At 45.6% G+C, this 25993-nt stretch overlaps 1 protein-coding gene across 1 annotated transcript in view; it reads left to right on the top strand.

Annotated features, from left to right (window-relative positions):
• The window catches only part of DNAH12 (dynein axonemal heavy chain 12), a 937015-nt gene that overhangs the window by 665624 nt on the left and 245398 nt on the right, over positions 1-25993 (top strand). The window contains exons 54-55 of the mRNA XM_069206470.1: positions 23849-23996; positions 24120-24265. Of these exons, the coding sequence (XP_069062571.1) occupies positions 23849-23996; positions 24120-24265 (294 nt within the window). The remainder of the gene's footprint in view (positions 1-23848; positions 23997-24119; positions 24266-25993) is intronic.

Here is a 25993-nt window from a genome sequence, read left to right as displayed (position 1 = left end):
TGGCCGCGGTCAGATGCGGAAAACCGGCGGTCTCCCGCCGGTTTTCCGCTGCCCAAATGAATCCTCAGAGGTTGCTGGTCCCACTGGATGCATCACTGTGGAGGTTTTTTGAGTCTGGAGACAGGGAGTAGGGCTGGGGGCAAGTCAGTTGTTGTCTCCGTCATTTCTGCGGGGCTTTCAGGTCAGCAGTCCTTCTTCTTGTTTCAGGTCATCAGGAATCTGTTTTCCTCGATTCAGGGTCATCCCTAAATAGTAGATTTAAGGGTGTGTTTAAGGCTGGAGGGCAGTAGCAAATGGCTACTGTCCCTGAGGGTGGCTATACCCTCCTTGTGCTTCGTCCCTCTGGGGAGGAGGGCACATCCCTAATCCTATTGGGGGAAATCCTCCAAAGCAAGATGGAGGGTTTTCTAAGGCAGGGGTTACCTCAGCTCAGGACACCTTAGAGGCCTTCCTGGCTTGAGGGTGACTCCTCCTTGATTTTCTCATGATCTCCCCTCGACGTGCCGACAAAAGTGGGGGATTGTCCGGGGGGGGGGGGCTGTTTTGCTTTCACTAATGACCGAGCTGACAAAAATCTCTGGAATGCTCTTCTTAGTTTAAAGAAGACATTTATTATTACTTCACCACGAGGTTCCTGAGAGAGGAGATTAGTAGGTTGGAGGCACACATTTACTCTATATTGATCCCATGTAGAACTTCAACCGGAGGCGCCAGTTGCGCAAAATGGAACCATGGGTTTTGTACTTTAATCAATCAGGTTCAGGTTGGGGGTGCGGTCCCTCCCCCGATCCCACACGCAAATGCCCAAAGGAAGACCACACAGCACACTCATGGTCAGTGGCAAGTTGTAGTAGGATCTGCAAAAGAAAAAAGTATGACTTTTCTTGCAAATAACATTTGTCATCTGTCATCTGAAATGTGCTCTCATTTTTCCTTTCCTTGTTTTATCAGCAGTCGGACGTTATCGTAGTACTTTGCTATAATTTCTGCAGGTTCTGGAGGGCCATCTGGGGATTCAACCCACACCTTAGCACTGATGTTTTTATCTGCTGTACCACAGCTTCCCTTTCCTTGCACTGTTAGAAGGGCTGGGGCAGACTCCTTCCTTACCAAACCTCCATTCACTGCACTTATGAAAAGTTGGGCAATTTTGTCTCCAGTCTGTATGACTAAATGAGCTCCTGCACTATTTAACAGAATAACTTTGATTTCTCCTTGGTAATCTGCATCAATCAATCCCCTTAAAACCTGATCAATTTGCCATATCTGTCCTAGTAACTTTCCTCTCCCTAACTGATCTTTGACTGTTTGTGGGACAGATCTCTGTTGTGTGTGCTGACAAATAGGACATTGCAAAATCACAGTGTTTATCAACTCTAGTGGAATGTGCATCTCTCTAATCTTTGCCCACCTGTAAGTGGCTTTTTCTCCCAGATGTCCACATTTCTGGTGCGCCCACTTAGCCATCCCCACCAAGTCAGAATTCTGGGTTGACACTTCTGTCTTTGCACTTTTGTCTTTAACATCTGCAAGGGAATTGAACCAGTGTTCTAATGAGTCAATGGGGCAATGAGCATCCCTGACTTTACTCTGTTCTAACATTTCCCAAATTTCCTGCCACAACTCTTTGCTCCACATCTCCTTTGAATGAATGAACCAGTTATGTGCAAGCCATGTGGAAAGCCAAACGGCTAATCCATTGGCAGTGAACCAAGAATCAGTGTAAAAATGACATGTCTCAAGCTGCTCTTGCTTTAAAGTCTGACACACATTGTACAACTCTGCATATTGGTTACTTTTTGCTTCTCCTGTGGTAGACAACGACTTTTCAGTAACTGGATTGTATAACACTGCTTTCCAATGTCTTTTAGTACCCACGCATTTCAATGAATCATTAGTAAAACAAACACGCTTTCTATCCTCAGGGGACAAGAATTCAAATGGTGCACTCAATTCCACTGGTGACTCTTTTACCTGTGGTACTCCCTGCACCCTCTTCTCATCCTGTAAAGGGGCTTGTGACAACTGTTCATGTAGGGCTGCAGTGTCTGTCGGTCCTACTCGAGCCCTGTTTTGTGTGCACCAGATCCAAAGTATGATACTAGCCTCTTGTACCTGTCCTATACTGTGAGATTTAGGCGAACTCATCACCCACTGCATGATTGATATTTCAGATTTCAGAACTACATTATAATTTAGTGTCATTTGCTCAGTATTCACTAGAGCCCAATAACAAGTCAAAAACTGTTTTTCAAAAGGAGTACAGTGCTCCACAAAGTCAGATAGTTTTCTAATCGAAAACCCCAGGGGCGCCCTTGTCCTCCCCTATTTCTGCCACATACTCAAGTTGGCATATTGTCCCTGATTTACATGTAAATCAGTGTTTCCCTCTTGCACTGCGCACAAATCCGTCTGTTGAATTATTTAATTTGCCAAATTAAAAGCACACAGCTGCTCTTCACTCCATTGAAACTCATGTTTTTTTCCTAGCTACTTTGTACCAAAGTGTTAAACTTTTACTCAGATGAGGGCTATACTGTTTCCAAAAATCAAACAATTTCATGAAACTCGGTGTCTCTTGCTTAGTGCAAATAGTAAGAAACTCTAAAATCTTTTGTTTAACCTGTGACAACATCTCTCTATGTTCTGGATTCCACTGAATTCCCAGAAACTGCACATTTTGTGACAGTACCTCTGTCTTGGCTGAATTAATTTTACACATCGTACTTTGCAAAAGTGGTCTGACTATACCAGTAACATCATCAACTTCTTGATCAGTGTAATCTTTTAAAGAATGCACTTTAACTCCTGCCAAAAACTGTATTCTGCTCTGCGCACAGAGAACTACGCTCTTCTCATGAGGCTCACACTGGCCCCCACCTTTTTTAACCTCCTCATTACTGGAATGTGAAAAGCCAGATTCTCCTGTAACAGCTTGGTAGATTTCAATTTTATCTTGCAATAATTTGTTCTGGCTAATTTGCTCACATAAATTCTTATTTTCATGTTCTAACTGTTTACATCTCTCATGTATTTTTCTGTAAGCAGACAAAAGTATCCAAACCCTTCTGTCAAGAACAAAAGGGACATCACTCCTTTCAAAAAGCACCTTTTCTAAATATGAAAACACTTTTGTTTTATCCACGCACTCATCCCAAAACGTAGAAAGTCCTGATAAACAAGAAAACACGTTTGTCACAGCACCATAAGGCAGTTTAACTTCACATGCATTTTCAAACATGGTCTGCGGTGCTTCCTTTAATTCTCTAAACAACAACAAAATTACACTTTTAAATCGTGTACTTCCAATCTCCAATTCCACTCCCAGACTGACGACTCTACACCAAAATGTTTTGTTTTCACTAATGACCGAGCTGACAAAAATCTATGGAATGCACTTCTTAGTTTAAAGAAGACATTTATTTTTACTTCACCACGAGGTTCCTGAGAGAGGAGATTTGTAGGTTGGAGGCACATGTTTAAAAATAGTCACATCAATGAAAGGAAAATATATCAAAGTGATTCTAATCTGCAATGTACAGAGCAAATATATGTGATTATATTATAGCATAACCTGCCAAGCAAAGAATAAAGTGAAAATTCATCACAGTAGGGCCTATCACTGCTCTTCATCTTTCTCATGCCAGCAAGTTGATGACCCCTGTTCAACTGCGAGAAATAGTTTTTTCCTCTGTCAGTGCTGAGCACATAGCTTCTTTCAGTTTGATACCAAACTTCCCAGAATTCAGTGTAGCCATTATGGAACTGTGACATTTGTGTTTGACAGACTCCCAGACCATATACTCTTAATGGCTACCCTGCACTTACAATGTCTAAGATGTGTCTTAGACACTGTAGGGGCATAGTGCTCATAGGGCTGTAAGTCCTGCTAGAGGGGTGACTTACCTAGCCACAGGCAGTGGGTTGTGGGGATGGCACTCTGAGGGGAGTGCCATGTTGACTTAGTCATTTTCTCCCCACCACCACACACAAGCTGTGAGGCAGTGTGCATGTGCTGAATGAGGGGTCCCCATGGTGGCAGTATACATGCTGCAGCTCTTAGAGACCTTCCCTGACCATAGGGCCCTTGGTACCAGGGTTACCACTTACAAGGGACTTATCTGTGTGCCAGGGTTGTGCCAATTGTGGCGATAAAGGTACAGTATAGGGAAAGAACACTAGTGCTGGGGCCTGGTTAGCAGGGTCCCAGCACACTTTTAATCATAACTGGCATCAACAAAAGGCAAAACGTTAGGGGGTAACCATGCCATGAGAGGCATTTTCCTAAACCCCCCCAAACGAAACAGAATGAGACTAAATGTTCCCAAGAGAGTCTTCATTTTCTAAGTGGAAGAACCTGGAAAGGCCATCTGCATTGGCATGGGCAGTCCCAGGTCTGTGTTCCATTACAAAGTCCATTCCCTGTAGGGATATGGACCACCTCAACAGTTTAGGGTTCTTTCCTTTCATTTGCTTTAGCCATCTGAGAGGTCTGTGGTCAGTTTGAACTGTGAAGTGAGTACCAAACAGGTATGGTTTCAACCTCTTCAGGGACCAAACAACAGCAAAGGCCTCCCTCCCATGGTCCCTGGGGCTTGGGGTGGGTCCACAGGACCCCCTATTTAAAATACTACATTTTGCCCTGGAGAGGTGGTGGTCCCTGGGGTGTGTGTGGGGGGCATATTTTACTATCATAAGCCCCCTGAGGTGGCGGTCACCGGGGCAATAATAAGGCCAATAGGGAGAGCCCCTGAACCCCTCCTTATTTTTTTTATATGCCCCTTGGATCTGGCCCACCTGGAGGCTTTAAAAAAACCAAGTGCAGGAGACCTAGGCTAAAACTGAGTCCCAAGATGGCTGCCAACACTTCCTGGTTGAAGATTTGGCAGTCAATCAGAGATCTGCATTTCACTGCATGAGCTTGTCATTATTTGTGAAGTTGTCACAGCCAGAGATATACAAATTTGGATGTTCTTTCATTTCTAGAAAACTACTAGATGGATTTACACCAAGTGACCAAAAGCATAATCTGCATACCAGAAGCTAGCCTTCTGCCAAATGTGGTGTAATTCCGTCCAGTGGTTCGGGGTATAGGCGTGTTTAAAGCTCCTACAGGAATTAAGATGGGAAACGCATATTTGTTCTCAGCCCCTGCTTGACTGATCACCCTGAAACTTTCTGTGTGCAGCAAGAATCACGTCACACTTTTTTTGAAAAAGTTTGTGAGGATTCGTCAAACTGTGCCAATGATATAGGCAAGTCAAGAAACTATTTTTCTATGGAAACATGGTCCTAACTATAACTGCCAGTAGGTAATACATATATTCACTGAAAAACAAAAGGTTTTAGGGACGTTATAGTTAGGAAATAGAATGAAAAAGAACATAAAAATTCACTTAAAAAAACAAAGGATACAGAGATGTTATATGTAGGTTCTGAATTTACTCACACAAAACCATAGAAATTCAGCAGTTGGAGTTATTTCAAGTAAATATAACTTGCGCACTGCAGTAACTATAACTCACACACCTGCCATGCACAGTTTTTTCTTTAATAATTAGATTGCTAATATTTCCTTGATATTTTATTGACATTATAAGAGTTGTGATGTGTGCTGTATCTGGGGTAATTAGCAGTGTGGGACTTAGCTGCAAGGCCTGTCTCGCTGGGTGTGAGAATAGGTGTGAGAGAGTGTCTCTGAGTTTGAGAATGGGCTTGAGAGTGTCTGGGTGTGAGAGTGTGGATGTGAGAGGGGCTATGTTGGTGTGAATGTCGGTGTGAGAGTAGGTGTGAGAGGGTGTCTCTAGGTATGACCGTGGGTGTGACAGTGTCTCTGTGAGTGGGTGTGTGAGTGTCTATGTGGGTCTGTGAGTGGGTGCCTGAGTATCTGAGTGGGTCTGTGAGTAGGTGAGTGAGTCTCTGATTGGATCTGTGAGTGGGTGCATAAGTGTCTAAATGGGTCTGTGAGTGGATGCATGAGTGTCTGAGTAGGTCTGTGAGTTGGTGCATGTAACGCTATTTGTATTTGACCACCAGCTACATCTTGACCATGGACTCCATTTTGTGCTTAGCTTCGGGTGCCGTCACAGCGGCAGTGCAGGGTTTTTCCACACTGAGCTTGTCTTCCAAACAGAGCGTGTTTTTGCTTTTCTCACCAGAACAGTGTCATACCGTGTTGGAACAAATTATGGTGGATGCGGCCATATTAAGAAAGCCTCAGGCTGGGGATGTTTTCATCAAGGAAAGGTACAGCTCTGTCTCTGGAATGCGCATTGAGGCCAGGCTAGTTTATTTTCGTGTTTTCGGCACCGACCAAGTACAGCCAGTATTTGAACTCCATAACAGAAGGGGCGGGGGTTACTAGAATCTTCCTTTTGAGTTAGTTTAGGGTATGAAAGATGGGGAAACTTGGTGCTAAGTTAGGAACTCACCCTGAAGCCGGTGCACTGCCTCAGAAATTATTGATCCCATGTGTGATCCTCAGCTGTTTTGAGGGTTCCTTTAGTCTGTGCTGGCAAGGATGAAGAATGTATTCCTCATGGTGATGCATTTTAACTTTTAATTATTTAGCACATACATATAACCATTGTAGGAAGTTGGCTCTGTATGCACTATTTCAAAGTAAGGAATAGTATGCACAGAGTCCAAGGGTTCCCCTTAGAGGTAAGATAGTGGCAAAAAGAGATAATACTAATGCTCTATTTTGTGGTAGTGTGGTCGAGCAGTAGGCTTATCAAAGGAGTAGTGTTAAGCATTTGTTGTTCACACACAGGCAATAAATGAGGAACACACACTCAGAGACAATTCCAGGCCAATAGGTTTTTGTATAGAAAAATATATTTTCTTAGTTTATTTTAAGAACTACAGGTTCAAATTTTAAATGTAATACTTCAAATGAAAGGTATTGCAGGTAGGTACTTTAGGAACTTTGAATAATCAAAATAGCATACACAGTTTTCAAATAAATCACATATAGCTATTTTAAAACTAGGCACTTAGTGCAATTTTCAGCAGTTCCTGGGGGGAGTAAGAGTTAGTTAGTTCTTGCAGGTAAGTAAACCACCTACGGGGTTCAAGTTTGGGTCCAAGGTATCCCACCGTTGGGGGTTCAGAGCAACCCCAAAGTTACCACACCAGCAGCTCAGGGCCGGTCAGGTGCAGAGGTCAAAGAGGTGCCCAAAACGCATATGCTTCAATGGAGAAGGGGGTGCCCCGGTTCCAGTCTGCCAGCAGGTAATTACCCGCGTCTTCGGAGGGCAGACCAGGGGGGTTTTGTAGGGCACCGGGGAGGACACAAGTTAGCACAGAAAGTACACCCTCAGCAGCACGGGGGCGGCCGGGTGCAGTGTGCAAAAATGCGTCGGGTTTGTAATTGGAATCAATGGGATACCAAGGGGTCTCTTCAGTGATGCAGGCAGGCAAGGGGGATCTCCTCGGGGTAGCCACCACCTGGGCAAGGGAGAGGGTCTCCTGGGGGTCACTCCTGCACTGGAGTTCCGATCTTTCAGGTCCTGGGGGCTGCGGGTGCAGAGTCTTTACCAGGCATCGGGATCTGGGAGTCAGGCAGTCGCGGTCAGGGGGAGCCTCGGGATTTCCTCTGCAGGCGTCGCTGTGGGGGCTCAGGGGGGACAACTCTGGCTACTCACGGTCTCGTAGTCGCCGGGGAGTCCTCCCTGCAGTGTTGTTTCTCCACAAGTCGAGCCGGGGGCGTCGGGTGCAGAGTAGCAAGTCTCACACTTCCGGCGGGAAACGCAGTTGTTTTAAAGTTGCTCCTTTGAAACAAAGTTGCAGTCTTGGGTGAACAGAGCCGCTGTCCTCTGGAGTTCTTGGTCCTTCTAGAGCAGGGCAGTCCTCTGAGGATTCAGAGGTCGTTGGTCCCTGGGGAAAGCGTCGCTGGAGCAGTGTCTTTAGAAGTGGGGAGACAGGCCGGTAGAGCTGGGGCCAAAGCAGTTGGTGTCTCCGTCTTCTCTGCAGGGTTTTTAAGCTTAGCAGTCCTCTTTTTCTTAGGTTGCAGGAATCTGAGTTCCTAGGTTCAGGGGAGCCCCTAAATACAGAATTTAGGGGTGTGTTTAGGTCTGGGAGGGCAGTAGCCAATGGCTACTAGCCCTGAGGGTGGCTACACCCTCTTTGTGCCTCCTCCCAAGGGGAGGGGGTCACATTCCTATCCCTATTGGGGGAATCCTCCATCTGCAAGATGGAGGATTTCTAAAAGTCAGAGTCACCTCAGCTCAGGTTGCCTTAGGGGCCGTCCTGACTGGCCAGTGACTCCTCCTTGTTTTTCTCATTATCTCCTCCGGCCTTGCCACCAAAAGTGGGCCCGTGGCCGGAGGGGGCAGGCAACTCCACTAGCTGGAATGCCTTGGGGTGCTGTAACAAAGGGGGTGAGCCTTTGAGGCTCACCGGCAGATGTTACAGTTCCTGCAAGGGGGGGGTGATAAGCATCTCCACCAGTACAGGCTTTGTTACCAGCCACAGAGTGACAAAGGCACTCTCCACATGTGGCCAGCAACATGTCTCGAGTGTGGCAGGCTGCTAAAACCAGTCAGCCTACACGGGTAGTTGGTTAAGGTTTCAGGGGGCACCTCTAAGGTGCCCTCTGGGGTGTATGTTACAATAAAATGTACACTGGCATCAGTGTGCATTTATTGTGCTGAGAAGTTTGATACCAAACTTCCCAGTTTTCAGTGTAGCCATTATGGTGCTGTGGAGTTCGTATATGACAGACTCCCAGACCATATACTCTTATGGCTACCCTGCACTTACAATGTCTAAGGTTTTGCTTAGACACTGTATGGGCACAGGGTTCATGCACTGGTGCCCTCACCTATGGTATAGTGCACCCTGCCTTAGGGCTGTAAGGCCTGCTAGAGGGGTGACTTATCTATACTGCATAGGCAGTGTGAGGTTGGCATGGCACCCTGAGGGGAGTGCCATGTCGACTTACTCGTTTTGTCCTCACCAGCACACACAAGCTGGCAAGCAGTGTGTCTGTGCTGAGTGAGGGGTCTCCAGGGTGGCATAACACATGCTGCAGCCCTTAGAGACCTTCCCTGGCATCAGGGCCCTTGGCACCAGGGGTACCAGTTACTAGGGACTTACCTGGATGCCAGGGTGTGCCAATTGTGAAAACAAAAGTACAGGTTAGGGAAAGAACACTGGTGCTGGGGCCTGGTTAGCAGGCCTCAGCACACTTTCAAATCAAAACTTGGCATCAGCAAAGGCAAAAAGTCAGGGGGTAACCATGCCAAGGAGGCATTTCCTTACACAACCCCCCCCCCCAAAAGAAAGAGGATGAGACTAACCTTTCCCAAGAGAGTCTTCATTTTCTAAGTGGAAGAACCTGGAAAGGCCATCTGCATTGGCATGGGCAGTCCCAGGTCTGTGTTCCACTATAAAGTCCATTCCCTGTAGGGAGATGGACCACCTCAACAGTTTTGGATTTTCACCTTTCATTTGCATCAGCCATCTGAGAGGTCTGTGGTCAGTTTGTACTACAAAGTGAGTACCAAAGAGGTATGGTCTCAGCTTCTTCAGGGACCAAACCACAGCAAAGGCCTCCCTCTCAATGGCACTCCAACGCTGCTCCCTGGGGAGTAACCTCCTGCTAATGAAAGCAACAGGCTGGTCAAGGCCATCATCATTTGTTTGGGACAAAACTGCCCCTATCCCATGTTCAGAGGCATCTGTCTGCACAATGAACTGCTTGGAGTAATCTGGAGCTTTTAGAACTGGTGCTGTGCACATTGCTTGTTTCAGGGTGTCAAAGGCCTGTTGGCATTCTACAGTCCAGTTTATCTTTTTGGGCATTTTCTTGGAGGTGAGTTCTGTGAGGGCTGTCACTATAGATCCATATCCCTTCACAAACCTCCTGTAATACCCAGTCAAGCCAAGGAATGCCCTGACTTGAGTCTGGGTTTTTGGAGCTGCCCAGTCCAGAATAGTCTGGATCTTAGGCTGGAGTGGCTGAACTTGGCCTCCACCTACAAGGTGTCCCAAGTAAACCACAGTTCCCTGCCCTATCTGGCATTTGGATGCCTTGATAGAGAGGCCTGCTGACTGCAGAGCCTTCAAAACCTTCAGGTGGACCAGGTGATCCAGCCAGCTGGAGCTAAAGACAGCAATATCTTCAAGATAAGCTGCACTAAAGGTCTCTAAACCAGCAAGGACTTGATTCACTAACCTTTGGAAGGTGGCAGGGGCATTCTTTAAACCAAAGGGCATAACAGTAAACTGATAATGCCCATCAGGTGTGGAGAATGCTGTCTTTTCTTTTGCTCCTGGTGCCGTTTTGATTTGCCAGTACCCTGCTGTTAAGTCAAAGGTACTTAAGAATTTGGCAGCACCCAATTTGTCAATCAGTTCATCAGCCCTTGGAATGGGATGGGCATCTGTCTTGGTGACAGAATTAAGTCTTCTGTAGTCCACACAAAACCTCATCTCTCTCTTTCCATCTTTGGTGTGAGGTTTGGGGACTAAGACCACTGGGCTAGCCAGGAGCTGTCAGAGTGCTCAATGACTCCCAATTCCAGCATCTTGTGGACTTCCACTTTGATGCTTTCCTTAACTTGGTCAGACTGTCTGAATATTTTGTTTTTGACAGGCATGCTGTCTCCTGTGTCCACATCATGGGTACACAGGTGTGTCTGTCCAGGGGTTAGGGGAAAGAGCTCAGCAAACTGTTGCAGGACCTTCCTACAGTCAGATTGCTGTTGGCTAGAGAGGGTGTCTGAATAGATCACTCCATCAACTGAGCCATCTTTAGGGTTTGATGAGAGGAGATCAGGGAGAGGTTCACTCTCTGATTCCTGATCCTCATCAGTAACCGTCAGCATGGTTACATCTGCCCTATCATTATAGAGCTTAAGGCGCTTAACATGGATCACCCTCCTGGGTGTCCTGCAAGTGCCCAGGTCCACTATGTAAGTGACCTGGCTCTTTTTCTCTAGCACTGGTTAAGAGCCACTCCATTTGTCCTGAAGTGCCCTGGGAGCCACAGGCTCCAGAACTCAGACTTTCTGCCCTGGTTGAAATTCAACCATTGCAGCCTTTTGGTCATACCACAACTTCTGGAGTTGCTGGCTGGCCTCAAGGTTTTTGCTTGCCTTTTCCATGTACTCTGCCATCCTTGAACGTAGGCCAAATACATAGTCCACTATGTCTTGTTTAGGCTCATGAAGAGGTCTCTCCCAGCCTTCTTTCACAAGAGCTAGTGGTCCCCTTACAGGGTGGCCAAACAGAAGTTCAAAGGGTGAGAACCCTACTCCCTTCTGAGGCACCTCTCTGTAAGCAAAAAGCAGACATGGCAAGAGGACATCCCATCTCCTTTTGAGTTTTTCAGGGAGCCCCATGATCATGTCTTTTAATGTCTTGTTGAATCTCTCAACAAGGCCATTAGTTTGTGGATGGTATGGTGTAGTGAATTTATAAGTCACTCCACACTCATTCCACATGTGTTTTAGGTATGCCGACATGAAGTTGGTACCTCTGTCAGATACCACCTCCTTAGGAAAACCCACTCTGGTAAAAATACCAGTGAGGGCCTTGGCTACTGCAGGGGCAGTAGTCGACCTAAGGGGAATAGCTTCAGGGTATCTAGTAGCATGATCCACTACTACTAGTATGTACATGTTCCCTGAGGCTATGGGAGGTTCAAGTGGACCCACTATGTCCACACCCACTCTTTCAAAGAGGACCCCCACCACTGGAAGTGGAATGAGGGGGGCCTTTGGGTGTCTACCTGTCTTACCACTGGATTGACAGGTGGTACAGGAGACACAAAACCCCTTGACTTTCTGGGACATGTTGGGCCAGTAGAAGTGGTTGACTAGTCTCTCCCACGTCTTGGTTTGTCGCAAATGCCCAGCAAGAGGAATATCATGGGCTAAGGTCAGTATGAACTCTCTAAACTCCTGAGGCACTACCACTCTCCTAGTGGCACCAGGTTTGGGATCTCTTGCCTCAGTGTAAAGGAGTCCATCTTCCCAATAGACCCTATGTGTTCCAGTTTTCTTGCCATTGGACTCTTCAGCAGCTTGCTGCCTAAGGCCTTCAAGAGAGGGACAGGTTTCTTGCCCCTTACACAACTGCTCCCTTGAGGGTCCCCCTGGGCCTAAGAGCTCAACCTGATAAGGTTCCAACTCCATAGGCTCAGTTCCCTCAGAGGGCAGAACTTCTTCCTGAGAAGAGAGGTTCTCTTTTTGTTGTTGTGTTGCAGCTGGTTTCCCAGTTGTCTTTCCTTTTCTCTTGGTAGGCTGGGCCCTTTTTCCAGGCTCCAGTTCTACTTTTTCACCCTGAGCCTTGCACTGTGCCCTTGTGTTGACACACACCAGTTCAGGGATACCCAGCATGGCTGCGTGGGTTTTCAATTCTACCTCAGTCCATGCTGAGGACTCCAGGTCATTTCCAAGCAAACAGTCTACTGGGATATTTGAGGAGACCACCACCTGTTTCAGGCCATTGACCCCTCCCCACTCTAAAGTTACCATAGCCATGGGATGTACTTTAGTCTGATTGTCAGCGATGGTGACTGGATAAGTTTGTCCAGCCAGGTATTGACTAGGGGAAACCAGTTTCTCTGTCACCATGGTGACACTGGCACCTGTATCCCTCAGGCCTTCTACACTTGTCCCATTAATTAAGAGCTGCTGCCTGTATTTTTGCATGTTAGGAGGCCAGGCAGCCAGTGTGGCTAAATCCACCCCACCCTCAGAGACTAATGCAGCTTCAGTGTGACATCTGATTTGCTCTGGGCACACTGTTGATCCCACTTGGAGACTAGCCATTCCAGTGTTAGCTGGAGTGGAGTTAGAAGTGGTACTTTTCTTGGGACAGGCCTTGCCTCCAGTTTGGTGTCCAGGCTGATTACAGCTACGACACCAGGCCTTTTTGGGATCAAAGTTTTTTCCCTTGTACCCAAAAATGTTTGTGAAGAGGCTCTGGGCCTACCCTCCTGTGCAGGTTTTTGGGGGCCTGTAGAAGACTCTTTACTATTTTTGTTTTTGGATGTCTCAACACTTTTCCCCCGGGGAGGATTTGTGACCCCTTTCTTTTGGTCACCCCCTGTGGAAGTCTTGGTCACCCTAGTCTTGACCCAATGGGCCGCCTTCTTTCCCAATTCTTGGGGAGAAATTGGTCCTAGGTCTACCAGATGCTGATGCAGTTTATCATTTGAACAATTACTTAATAGGTGTTCTTTCACAAATAAATTGTACAGCCCATCATAATCATTAACACCACTGCCTTGAATCCAACCATCCAGTGTTTTCACTGAGTAGTCCACAAAATCAACCCAGGTCTGGCTCGAGGTTTTTTGAGCCCCCTTGAATCTAATTCTATACTCCTCAGTGGAGAATCCAAAGCCCTCAATCAGGGTACCCTTCATGAGGTCATAAGATTCTGCATCTTTTCCAGAGAGTGTGAGGAGTCTATCCCTACACTTTCCAGTGAACATTTCCCAAAGTAGAGCACCCCAGTGAGATCTGTTTACTTTTCTGGTTGCACAAGCCCTCTCAAAAGCTGTGAACCATTTGGTGATGTCATCACCATCTTCATATTTAGTTATAATCCCTTTAGGGATTTTCAACATGTCAGGAGAATCTCTGACCCTATTTATGTTGCTGCCACCATGGATGGGACCAAAACCCATCTCTTGTCTTTCCCTTTCTATGGCTTGGAGCTATCTCTCCAAAGACAATCTTTTGGCCATCCTGGCTAACAGGAAGTCCTCTTCACTGAGGCTATCCTCAGTGATTTCAGAGGTGCTGGTCCCTCCTGTGAGGGAAGCAGCATCTCTGACTATTATATTTGGAGACAGGGCTTGAGGGGCCCTGTTATCCCTATGCAGGACTGGAGGGGGGGAAGTCTCCTCCAAGTCACTAGCTTCATCCTCTGGGGTGTCATCCTCAGAGGGGTTGGCTTTTTCAAACTCTGCCAAAAGCTCCTGGAGCTGTTGTTTGGAGGGTCTTAAGCCAATTGGGATTTTCTTTATTTTGCAGAGAGACCTTAGCTCTCTCATCTTAAGATGGAGGTAAGGGGTGAGGTCGAGTTCCATCACATTCTCTTCTGCACTAGACATTATGGGGGTCATTCCGACCCCGGCGGTCAAGGACCGCCGGGGCCGGGGTCGGCGGTAGCACCGCCAACAGGCTGGCGTTGCACTGCCGGGCATTCTGACCGCGGTGGTACAGCCGCGGCCAGAAACGGAAAGTCGGCGGTGTACCGCCGACTTTCCGCTGCCCATGGGAATCCGCCATGCTGCACCGCCATGGGGATTCCGACCCCCTCACCGCCATCCTGTTCCTGGCGGTTTCAACCACCAGGAACAGGATGGCGGTGAGGGGTGTCGTGGGGCCCCCGTAAGAGGGCCCCACAAAGAATTTCAGTGTCTGCTCAGCAGACACTGAAATTCGCGACGGGTGCAACTGCACCCGTCGCACCTTCCCACTCCGCCGGCTCCATTCGGAGCCGGCTTCCTCGTGGGAAGGGGTTTCCTGCTGGGCTGGCGGACGGCCTTCTGGCGGTCGCCCGCCAGCCCAGCGGGAAACACAGAATCACCGCGGCGGTCTTCAGACCGCGGAGCGGTTTTCTGTCGGGGGAACTCTGCCGCCCGCCAGAGTTAGAATGACCCCCCATGTTTCTAAAAGTTGGAATACTTTTTAAGAATCTAAAACTATCTCTAGAACTTAATTCAAACTTTCACAAAACTTTAAAACTCTAAAAGAAATGCTAACAGGGACTAACACAAGGCCCTAGCAGGACTTTTAAAAATTTAGAAAAATAGCTCAAATTGCAAAAATCTATTTCTAATGACAATTTTTGGAATTTTTCGTGTGATCAGGTATTGGCTGAGTAGTCCAGCAAATGCAAGGTCTTGTACCCCACCGCTGATCCACCAATGTAGGAAGTTGGCTCTGTATGCACTATTTCAAAGTAAGGAATAGTATGCACAGAGTCCAAGGGTTCCCCTTAGAGGTAAGATAGTGGCAAAAAGAGATAATACTAATGCTCTATTTTGTGGTAATGTGGTCGAGCAGTAGGCTTATCAAAGGAGTAGTGTTAAGCATTTGTTGTACACACACAGGCAATAAATGAGGAACACACACTCAGAGACAATTCCAGGCAATAGGTTTTTGTATAGAAAAATATATTTTCTTAGTTTATTTTAAGAACCACAGGTTCAAATTTTAAATGTAATACTTCAAATGAAAGGTATTGCAGGTAGGTACTTTAGGAACTTTGAATAATCAAAACAGCATACACAGTTTTCAAATAAATCACATATAGCTATTTTAAAACTAGGCACTTAGTGCAATTTTCAGCAGTTCCTGGGGGGAGTAAGAGTTAGTTAGTTCTTGCAGGTAAGTAAACCACCTAGGGGGTTCAAGTTTGGGTCCAAGGTAGCCCACCGTTGGGGGTTCAGAGCAACCCCAAAGTTACCACACCAGCAGCTCAGGGCCGGTCAGGTGCAGAGGTCAAAAAGGTGCCCAAAACGCATAGGCTTCAATGGAGAAGGGGGTGCCCCGGTTCCAGTCTGCCAGCAGGTAAGTACCCGTGTCTTCGGGGGGCAGACCAGGGGGGTTTTGTAGGGCACCGGGGGGTACACAAGTTAGCACAGAAAGTACAACGTCAGCAGCACGGGGGCGGCCGGGTGCAGTGTGCAAACACGCGTCGGGTTTGTAATTGAAATCAATGAGATAAGCATCTCCACCAGTACAGGCTTTGTTACCAGCCACAGAGTGACAAAGGCACTCTCCCCATGTGGCCAGCAACATGTCTCGAGTGTGGCAGGCTGCTAAAACCTACACGGGTAGTTGGTTAAGGTTTCAGGGGGCACCTCTAAGGTGCCCTCTGGGGTATACGTTACAATAAAATGTACACTGGCATCAGTGTGCATTTATTGTGCTGAGAAGTTTGATACCAAACTTCCCAGTTTTCAGTGTAGCCATTATGGTGCTGTGGAGTTCGTGTATGACAGACTCCCAGACCATATACTCTTATGGCTATCCTGCACTTACAATGTCTAAGGTTTTGCTTAGACACTGTAGGGGCACAGTGCTCATGCACTGTGCCCTCACCTATGGTATAGTGCACCCTGCCTTAGGGCTGTAAGGCCTGCTAGAGGGGTGACTTATCTATACTGCATAGGCAGTGTGAGGTTGGCATGGCACCCTGAGGGGAGTGCCATGTCGACTTACTCGTTTTGTCCTCATCAGCACACACAAGCTGGCAAGCAGTGTGTCTGTGCTGAGTGAGGGGTCCCCAGGGTGGCATAAGATATGCTGCAGCCCTTAGAGACCTTCTCTGGCATCAGGGCCCTTGGTACCAGGGGTACCAGTTACAAGGGACTTACCTGGATGCCAGGGTGTGCCAATTGTGAAAACAAAAGTACAGGTTAGGGAAAGAACAATGGTGCTGGGGCCTGGTTAGCAGGCCTCAGCACACTTTCAAATCAAAACTTAGCATCAGCAAAGGCAAAAAGTCAGGGAGTAACCATGCCAAGGAGGCATTTCCTTACAACCATATATACTCACTGTTGATGCATTGCACATCTATGTCAGTGATTGTTTAACTGCTTGTGCATACATATGTTTCACTTCATTTGAGTTAAATGCTTATTTTCAAATATTTGTGTGCTTTTATTTGATACCTGGGAAGTGCCTTAACAAATTCATTACTCAGTCTAGGAGTGCTGCATTCTTTGGCATCATTTACTCTTAGTTTACACAAGAGCAACACCGTGCATGAGTGTCTGAGTGGGTGCCTGAGTGCGTCTGTGAGTGTCTGTGTGTGTCTGTGTCTGTGTGGGTATGTCAGCTGTGTGAGTGACTCAGCCACAGAGGAGTCCACATCTTTGCACAAAGTTTCTACCCAAGTGGAGTTCTTTCTGCCTTCTTGGGTAAATGTCCAGTATGTATGCTACACTACAGCTGTGTAATGGAGCACAAGGAAATGTCACAAGTAACCTTGTGTGCATTTTGGCAACATGATTGCTCCTGTTGCATCTTTCTTTAGAATTGTTTGATACTATGAATCCTCTTATAGAGAGGCCAACAAGACTACAAAGATGTAAATGTCTGCTAAACCAGGGTCCTTCCTCATATTTATATGATGTAAGTGCTTCTTTTGTTTTGTGGAGATGTCTTCATATTCCTCGGAATAAAGAACGTGGCACCAAAATCAGTAAGAAATGCACTGGGGCCCTTTGGTAAGCTGTTCATCATTCTGGCAAAAGGACAGAAAGACAAGTCCCTACTACTAAAGTGAACAGAGCGGGCCCAAGGGGGCACAGTTTACAGGTGATTTAAACATTTGCATACTAGTAGCAATTTAAAAGGAGAATCATGTACTCTGCTCTCACCAGGAGAGAACAAGAAAGAATCCACCCCACAAAGGATTTCAGATTGTTTTCATTAATCATCATCAATTGCTGAGTAAATCCACTTAATAGAGGAGCCCCGCTTCCTGGGCCGATCTCGACCCCAGGAACCCCATCCCCAGGGCCCAGCTTTCAATGAATAAATCCCCCAGGGTCCGGCCATGTCTCCTGAGTGCCCAGAGGGCACACAGTGTGCAAAGGGACCGGGGGGAGCCGGCATTGTTATTGTACACAGAGAGTTGCTAAACATGCAGCTCCCTGTGTGCAAGTGCACTTGTTTCATCTCTTTCCCTGATTGCATGACTGCGGGCACGGAAAGAGATGAACCCTCTACTTCCAGAGAGCAAGAGCACTTTGACAGCTTTCGCCTACAGGGGGTGGGCACCCTGGGACATAGCAGAAGCCGGCCCTGGTGGTGGCAGTCAGCGGGACCATTATTGCCACCCCTCCATTATTTCTATTTAGCCCTGAGGATGTGATGGACCCTGGGGCCGGTGATCCATGACAGTCTTATATTATTTCAGCCCTGGGATGGTGGTGGTCCCTGGGGCTGTGGGAGGACACATGGTCCCCCTTAATTTGAATGAATTGCCCCGGGGAGGTGGGGGGGGAAGTAATAATAGACACTTATCCCTGGGGAGCCGTGTGGCCATCTGCATATTTTTGCATCATCGCTCCGGGGAGGTGGTGGTCCCATGGGCTAATATAAGCCCTGTGAGGGCGTGTCTAACAACCATATGGAAAAGTGAATGGGGAAAATGCATTATGGAACTCCCCCTATTTCTTGGCCCCCGCTTGACAGATCTCCCCAAAGCTTTCAAACAGCAGCTGAACCGACCGTCGTAAAATTTCCTGAAGATTCTTCAAGTGGTGCCAAAGTTATTGGCAAAAATAAAAAAAGCTCTTCCTATAGAAACTAGGTCCTAACTATGACTACCTACTAGCAGGGCCACTGGAATTATGTGATTGTGCACCTGCAGCAATTTTGCATAATTATAGACTTGCCGCATTTGCCACTTAATCCATCATATTCTGAATAATCAGCAAATTTTAACAAAAAAAATTGTCTACCTGAAGCGGTTCAAAAGTTATTAAAAATGCAGCAACATATGTTGCTGCGTGGTGGAAGGTCCTTTGCGAAGCTGGACAGGTCATGTTTTTGTTGCTTATTGCTATGTTTGGGTGTTAAATCGGTACCAAAGAGATGCAACCAATACCCAGACAGTGTTACAAAGTTTAAAAATTACGACATAATGAAGCAGTACTATTACAGAATGTGCTGCATTAGGCCACATAGTTTGCCTTTTCTTGACACATAATTTACTCAACCCTGCCACATAATTTGGCTCTCTCCTGCCACATAATTCCAGTGGCCCTGCCTACTAGCCAGTAGGTAATGTGTAAATACATATATATATTTATGTATATGTATATGACCTACTGGCAGTCATCACTAAATAGTTATAGTTAGGACCTAGTTTCAATATAAAAAGCATTTTTTACTTGCCCATATCTTTGGCACCGCTTGATGTATCTTCAGGAAACTTTAAAACTTAAAAAAAAAGAATTTGCCAGTCAGGTCAGCTGCTGTCTGGAAAGTTTTGGGGTGATCCGTCTGGAGGGGGCGAGGTGGGGGTGGGTCTGAGAAAAAATGGGGGGGGGGCTCAAAACACGTTTTCCTTACATCTTTCCGTAGGGATTTTTGACAGCGAGAGCACCAAAACTACTGGACGGAATTACACCAAGTTTGGCAGAAAGGTAGGTCCTTGTCTAGAAAGTGACCTTTTTTTTGTTTTGGTGTAAACCTGTTAAGTAGATTTAGAGAAATAAAAGAAAATCCAAATTTGTATACCTAGGGACGCGAAGGAATCGCGACCCCTCCCAATCTCGTGCTGACATATGATTGGCTGCCAACACTTCAGTAAGGAAGTGTTGGCAGACTTCTTGGGACTCGGCAGCCGAGTCCCTGAAAAAAAGAATAAAAAATACAATAGGGGCCAGGGTATGAACAACATGACCCCATAGCTCTGGTGCTGGGGTCGCAAAGGAACCTGGCCCCCATGGGCTAAAAAGCATTTAACAAAAAAAAAGTACATTTGCGACGGGATCGTGAATCCACTCTAAAAATAAGAAATAAGTGTGGGCTGCCGCACTTGTTTTTTAAATAAGCCACCACGTGGACCAGGTCCCGCGGCTCTTTTTTGTTTTTAATAGGTGGGGTCCTCCTGGCTCCCCTATAGCCCCAGGGACCACCTCCCCCAGGGCATTTAACAAACACAGCACACATTCCGGTTTCAGACAGCGGGACCTTTCAAACAGGTCCTGCTGTCTGAAAGTAGACCTTTCATCTCTGCTCCCTGCATACAGATATGCATGCAAGGAACAGAGATGAAAGGTTTGCTTCAGCAAACACGGAAATGCTAGCTAAAGCAATGGGACCGCGGGGAAGCTTTGCGGCTTCCTTTGTGGTGCCAGATAGCCGTAAAGGGCATTTTATTAAATAAATGAAAACATGTTGGGACCGCAGGGGAGTACTTCAGGGCACCTCACGGTCCCAGATAGCCCATAAAGGGCTAAAAAGCAAAAATTAAAAAACAAAAATAGCTAAGTGTGAAGGTCACAGACCTTCACAATGAGCATTGAGGGTTCGAGTCCAGCCAGACTCGCTTCCCTGTTTTATTATATATTTTTTAAGTAAAAATGTTTAAGGGTCAAATGAAAGGTGATTTTACTTTAAAAAAATTACAAATACAGTTTTCTTATAAAATTGTGCAGAAATATCTCATTCTAACTATATCATACATAAACTCCTACAAAAGTCTCTCTCTCTCTCTTTCAATCTTTCTCCCACTCACACATCCACTCAGACACTTACGCACTCACTCAAACACCCACTCAGACACTCATGCACCCATTCACAGACCCACTGAGACCCCGTGCGCCCACTCACAGACCCGCACACACACTGACGCACCCACTAAATCACTGATGTATGTACTCTTACACCCAGACAGACAATCTGACAGCCACTCTCACCCCTAAACACACCGTCCCACACCTTTTGTTACACCCAGAGATGCCGCGGCCAAGGGGCCGTGCACTGCATGGTGTTGGGTGGTTAAGGGGGGTTGGCCGGAGGGTCTGGCTGAAGGCAAGGTTTTGCTGGCAACCTCCTCTGCGCACGGCCAAAGGCCATGCATGGCGGTTGTTGGATTAAGATATAGTAATGAAAATTATTAGATGATAAAAAAAAACGTAGAAATTGGCTGAAAAAAACGAAAGGTTACAGGGACGTTATTGTTAGGAAATAGAAATAAAAAACATAGAAATTCACTTAAAAAAACAAAGGTTGCAGGGGTGTTATAGTTAGGTTCATGTTTTAAACATATGAAACCATAGAAATTGACTAGTTATAGTTAGAGTTAGTCCAAGTAACTATAACTCGTGCCCTAAGGTAACCATAACTTGCTCCCTCACCATGCACTGCTAATGACCCCACAAATTACGGCACTTATGACATCTTTGATAACATTGTTGATAATATTAGTGTAATATTTGCAGTACCATTTTTTATGAAAATAAACGTGCATGGAGAGAGTGTGAGTTATAGTTACCTTAGGACACGAGCTATAGTTACTTTAGGTAACTCTGACTGATGAGTTTCTATGGTTATATACTTTTAAAATGTGAGCCTAACTATAACGTCCCTGTAACCTTTGGTTATTTTAAGTGAAATAAAAATATATATATATATATTTGTTCTGCTTCCTCCCTGATGTATCTTTCCTCGGCGGAGGTGTAGGAAAGGTTGTTTGGATGAGACTGGCATTACCAATGGCTAGCTGCCATTTGAAGTGCTTACATCAGTTCTGTTGAAGTTGTGTCATATGGTACTTACTACCTGACATTGGAGTCAAATGATGCACTGAAAAAAGTTTCAAATTCCAGTCTGGCACCAAGGAAATGTTTAATCAAGGAGTGTGCAGGACAGAGAGAACATCACCAAAAGTCACCTTAATTGATAATGTCTTGAGCAATCTTTGCAATGAAGGACTTTGTCACCAGAGCCTATATTACAAGCAAGAGTGGTTTGCAGGGCTTTGAAGGGGTGGCGTGGCTCATGCAGAGAGGGGATTAATTTAATTAAAAGAAATACACTTACCTTAACTCGCCTCCACCACGCCACTCCCCTCATGCAGACTGCAGGCACAGGCTGCCAGCCTGTCCTGCAGCCAATCCTGACACTTCTCAGAGCTGCATTAGGAATGGCAGGGAGCGCTCAGCCCTGGTGCTCCCAGGCAGACTGGGAGCCTGTGCCTTCTCTCTCAAGCCCGGAAACACAGTGCCGGGCTTGAGAGAGCACAGTGCGCGTGTGTGTTTGGCCGGCCCGTGACGGCCGGCCATACATACATGTGCACTGAGGGGAGTGCTCTGTGCATTCCCATCCAGGGCTGTCATCCCCAATGCCCTGCCACTTTTACTACAAAACAATAATAAGACATAGTTTATTATTGTTTTGTAGTAAAAGGTTTGCAGCAGCTGCTGCTGGCAGGGGGTGTGTGTGCAAGAGGGCCACCACTGATTGCGAGTGCCTATCTAATTTGAAATGGAGAAGTAATAGGATTTACCTGCCAAAGTGGACTTAAAAGTCCATGGGAGCACAGTGGACCCACTGTATTTAGTTGTATGAATTTGGCTGGGCGTAGGTATTAGTTACCATCCTGATGAACCCGTAATGAGAATCTGTAGCTCTACGACAAAGGAGCCTTGACTCATTGTATCAAGAGCCCTAACAGTTATACCCTGAGCTCACAAAGTTGCACACATTTTTGTTTGTTCTGCCTTTGCTATGCTCAGAATAGGGTATTATACAGAATGGAATGGTTGACAATAATTGTACTGTAATTGTTTCCTAGGGCTCTCTTGAAGGTCTCTAATATTACACAGTGGAATTTTCTGAGGCAATTGTGGTACTGGAGATTAATGACTAATGCAGGAAAAGAAAAAATAACTTGAATTAGACTTTAGTTTGAGCACTCTTTGAGTTAGTTAATAAAATTATAAAGTATACACCAAAACCTAGAGATGTCCAATATATGGTCATGTTCTTGACAGATTCAGATAGTGTAATTGCCCAGGGAGTACTCCTAGGGATTTTTCTAAGATAATAGCTCTGCCACAATACCAAAAATTCACCTTAATATCTCAATTGTAAGTGTGCTTTATGTGACATAAATGTGTGTTCGTTCGTTTTATGTTGACCTTGGTTAGTTATTAGAGTATTTATTGAATTGATCAGCACCTATGGTTGGTCCTTAATCTGAATATGCCTTGGAAACTCTGTTTTCAGTCACCAAGACTTCTTGTTTTTGGACAGAAATGTGCCCCATTTTTACTCTTTTCATCAACAGAAAAACACAATATTTTATTGTGTATGGTCAGAGACTGCACTTACTCTTTGGGGAACTTATCAGTTCCCCTCTTACACATTGGAGGTCCATGTGCACACAGACAGGGTGGCAGGCGAATCACTACTCTGTGTTTCTTTTCTGTGCATGTACTGATGACAGAGGGACTGCTTTAGAGTTTGGCAGAGGAGTTACTCCATCACAAACGTGACAGATATCCCGTCTGCCCTATTACAAGTTCCATTGGCTATAATGAAATTGTAATATGGCAGATGGGATATCTGTCATGTTTGTTATGGAGTAATCCCCTCAGCCAAACTCTAAATGAGGCCCATATTTTGTTTCTTACCACGCAGAAAGGGCCGGTCTGCAATGGGTGTACCTATGTTAAGTCCATGCCTGCAAAAACCTTGTCATTGTTTCATTTGTTTAAATTGGCCCTTATTTCCACATAAACCATAGTATATGTATTTGTATTTCTGGATCGGACATGATAGATATCCTGTGGTGAATGTTATAGTGAATTATTTGTTTTTTTAAAGTGTGTAAGCCCTTTAGGATGCTAGACACTTTGTGTAACTTTGGACCTTCTGGAATGGTTTCCCTGAGTATAAAAACAGTTTTATAGTTGGATAGTGTGGTTTCTGTTTTCTTCATGCCAGATGTTTTTGTAGTAGCAAAAGACCCCACCTTCCAAAGCTACAGCTTAAGTTCCCGTACCTTTGCTGCTTTATACTGAAGGATTCTGACAGTAGCATGTACAGTGCAATCATCTGGCTAACCAGGATTCCAGGAGTGATGCAGTATGTTCAGTGCCTGGGTACCCTATCAAGTGATTAACTGCGCTTTATAAATCCTGATTGATTTAGTGAGTGTCTTTGAGGAGTGAGTAAAACTTCACTGTGCACATTTAATTCCATAAGAGAGTAGTCAGGTGTTAGGATTGTATGAATGACACACTAGAGCCAAAGAGTTGGTGATTTAGCCCCTTGGTCTTTGCTGTAAATAAATAAGTAGTCCTTTGCCTTTGACACAGTGAAGTAACACCATTTTTTTTCAACCATAGATGGTCAAAGGCTGCAGATGATCTTCAAAACACATATGATAACTTGACAGGTGATGTTCTTATCTCAGCGGGTGTGATTGCTTACCTGGGGGCTTTCACTGCTGGTTTTCGACAGGAGTGTGCCAGGGATTGGAGTCGGTTGTGCAAGGTAAGCTGTTTTTTGCAATACTTTATGGAAATATGGTACAGAAACAAATGGTGGAGCAAATTTGTGCTTTCTTTTCACATAATATTGTCTGAAATAATTTACAAAATAATGTGTTTCTTATAGAGCAAACACATCCCTTGTTCTGAGGATTTCTCTCTCAGTAAGACTCTTGGAGATCCAATAAAGATCAGAGCTTGGAACATTGCTGGTTTACCAACTGATAACTTTTCTATTGACAATGGTGTGATTGTTGGCAACTCAAGGCGTTGGTAAGTAACCAAAAGATCTGAACACTGTTAGGAACTAACTGAAGGAATGCTTAAAATGTTCTTTGCACTTATATACAATTTGCATGTAGCACTTGCTTAAAAATTGTTGCACTGAATTATAGGGATCTCATTGATTTTTTGGTAAATGATGCATTTTCATATGGCAAATGACCAACCTCAAATGTGCCAGATCACCTTCTATATAAAAATGAATTTGAATACTTTTAATTTTTAAACATCATAGCCCCAATAGTTTCTTATTTTCCTTGCAAGCTTGTGGTAGGAAAAACAAGACTGTACTTCTGAGAACACTCCACAAAGCAAATTGTGTGTGTGTATTTTATATATAACATATTTCATTAAGCTTTTCACATTAACTGGCCAGCTGGCCAACAGGATACAGCGTATGTAATGAAAAAAACAATTTAAACTGCAACATAAATCAGGTACAGCAGCTTCCCCCCCTTCCCCTGTCCCCCCTGATCCCATCCCCAATATGATACAGCCTATCTCAGCTTGCCTTGTTCCATTTAGGTGACATCATGGCCCCTAACGGCATCGCCCAAGCCGGTAAGAGCATTGCTGGGATGTGCCAACACCGGCCCCGATAGTGTGCCCACCGCTGCCATATTTTATACTGTTTATGTGGGCAACCCCTTGCCTTGTATATAGGAATTTCCAACCCCATGTAATAGTCCAAGCCCTGCTTCCATGCCCTGTGAGAGGGGGAAACTTTTAACGCCCGTCCTATGTCCCTTTTGACAGTGGTGAGCCACAAGAAGAGTAGTGCCTCGTTATATCTGTTGCCTCCTAGGCTATCAGTAATGTGGAGTAGTATTAATACGGGGTCTAGAGGGATAGGCCAGGAGAGAACCTTGCCTAGCCAATTGACAATACCCAGCCAGAAAGAGGTTAATGCTGTGCAGTTCCATAACTTGTGTAAGAAGGTTCCTTACACTGTCTGACAATGAACACACTTCGGGGACTTCACCAACCACATATGCCATAGGCGGTGCCTAATGTAATAAATTCTATGAAAATGTTTGAGTTGGATAAGGGGAAGACAAGCCCGAATGGCCCCCTTCCTTGACTACCTGAGATCCTCAGACCATTCATTGTCGTCGAGGTCGCCAACATCAGCCATCCAGCTTGCTCAAAGTGCCACAAGGTTATGAGGGCTTTGGGCGTCCAGTGACCTGTATATTTGAGATATTTTATCATCACCCAAATGCCCGACAAAAGTTTGCTCTCTAAGTGAGTGCAGTCAGGGAGTGTGTCTAAGGTGCAAATTTGAGGAGTGATGACGTGTCTAAGCTGTAAGTACTGATAAAATTGACTGCAATAAAGCTGATAGGTCTGCTGTAGATCACAAAAGGATTTGAAGGCGACGCATGTTATTACGCCTCTAAGGGTGAAAATACCTATTATGTCTCATTTCCTGAATCCCTCCAGGCGAGACATCTATGATAGGGTCCCACTCTGCCATCATGGTGTCATCTCCGTGTGTTTGCCCCACCAACCCTTTCAGCGCAGCATGAGTAAATTGCGTTTTTGCAACTCAAAGACTTCAATAGTGGTGGGTGCTCACCAATAACAATGTTACGCATTGTGCATCATTTTTCAACAATTCTGAATAGAGGTGACATTGTACGATTAAGATGCTTCAAACCCAAGTATACTCATTTTAGAGTTCAGTGCACAACCTTGAAATCTCTATCTATACCACAT

This window comes from Pleurodeles waltl, chromosome 9 (genome assembly GCF_031143425.1).
Source record: "Pleurodeles waltl isolate 20211129_DDA chromosome 9, aPleWal1.hap1.20221129, whole genome shotgun sequence".
Lineage (NCBI taxonomy): Eukaryota > Metazoa > Chordata > Amphibia > Caudata > Salamandridae > Pleurodeles > Pleurodeles waltl.
Note: the sequence above shows the minus strand (reverse complement) of the source record. Positions and strands in the feature narration are given on the sequence as shown.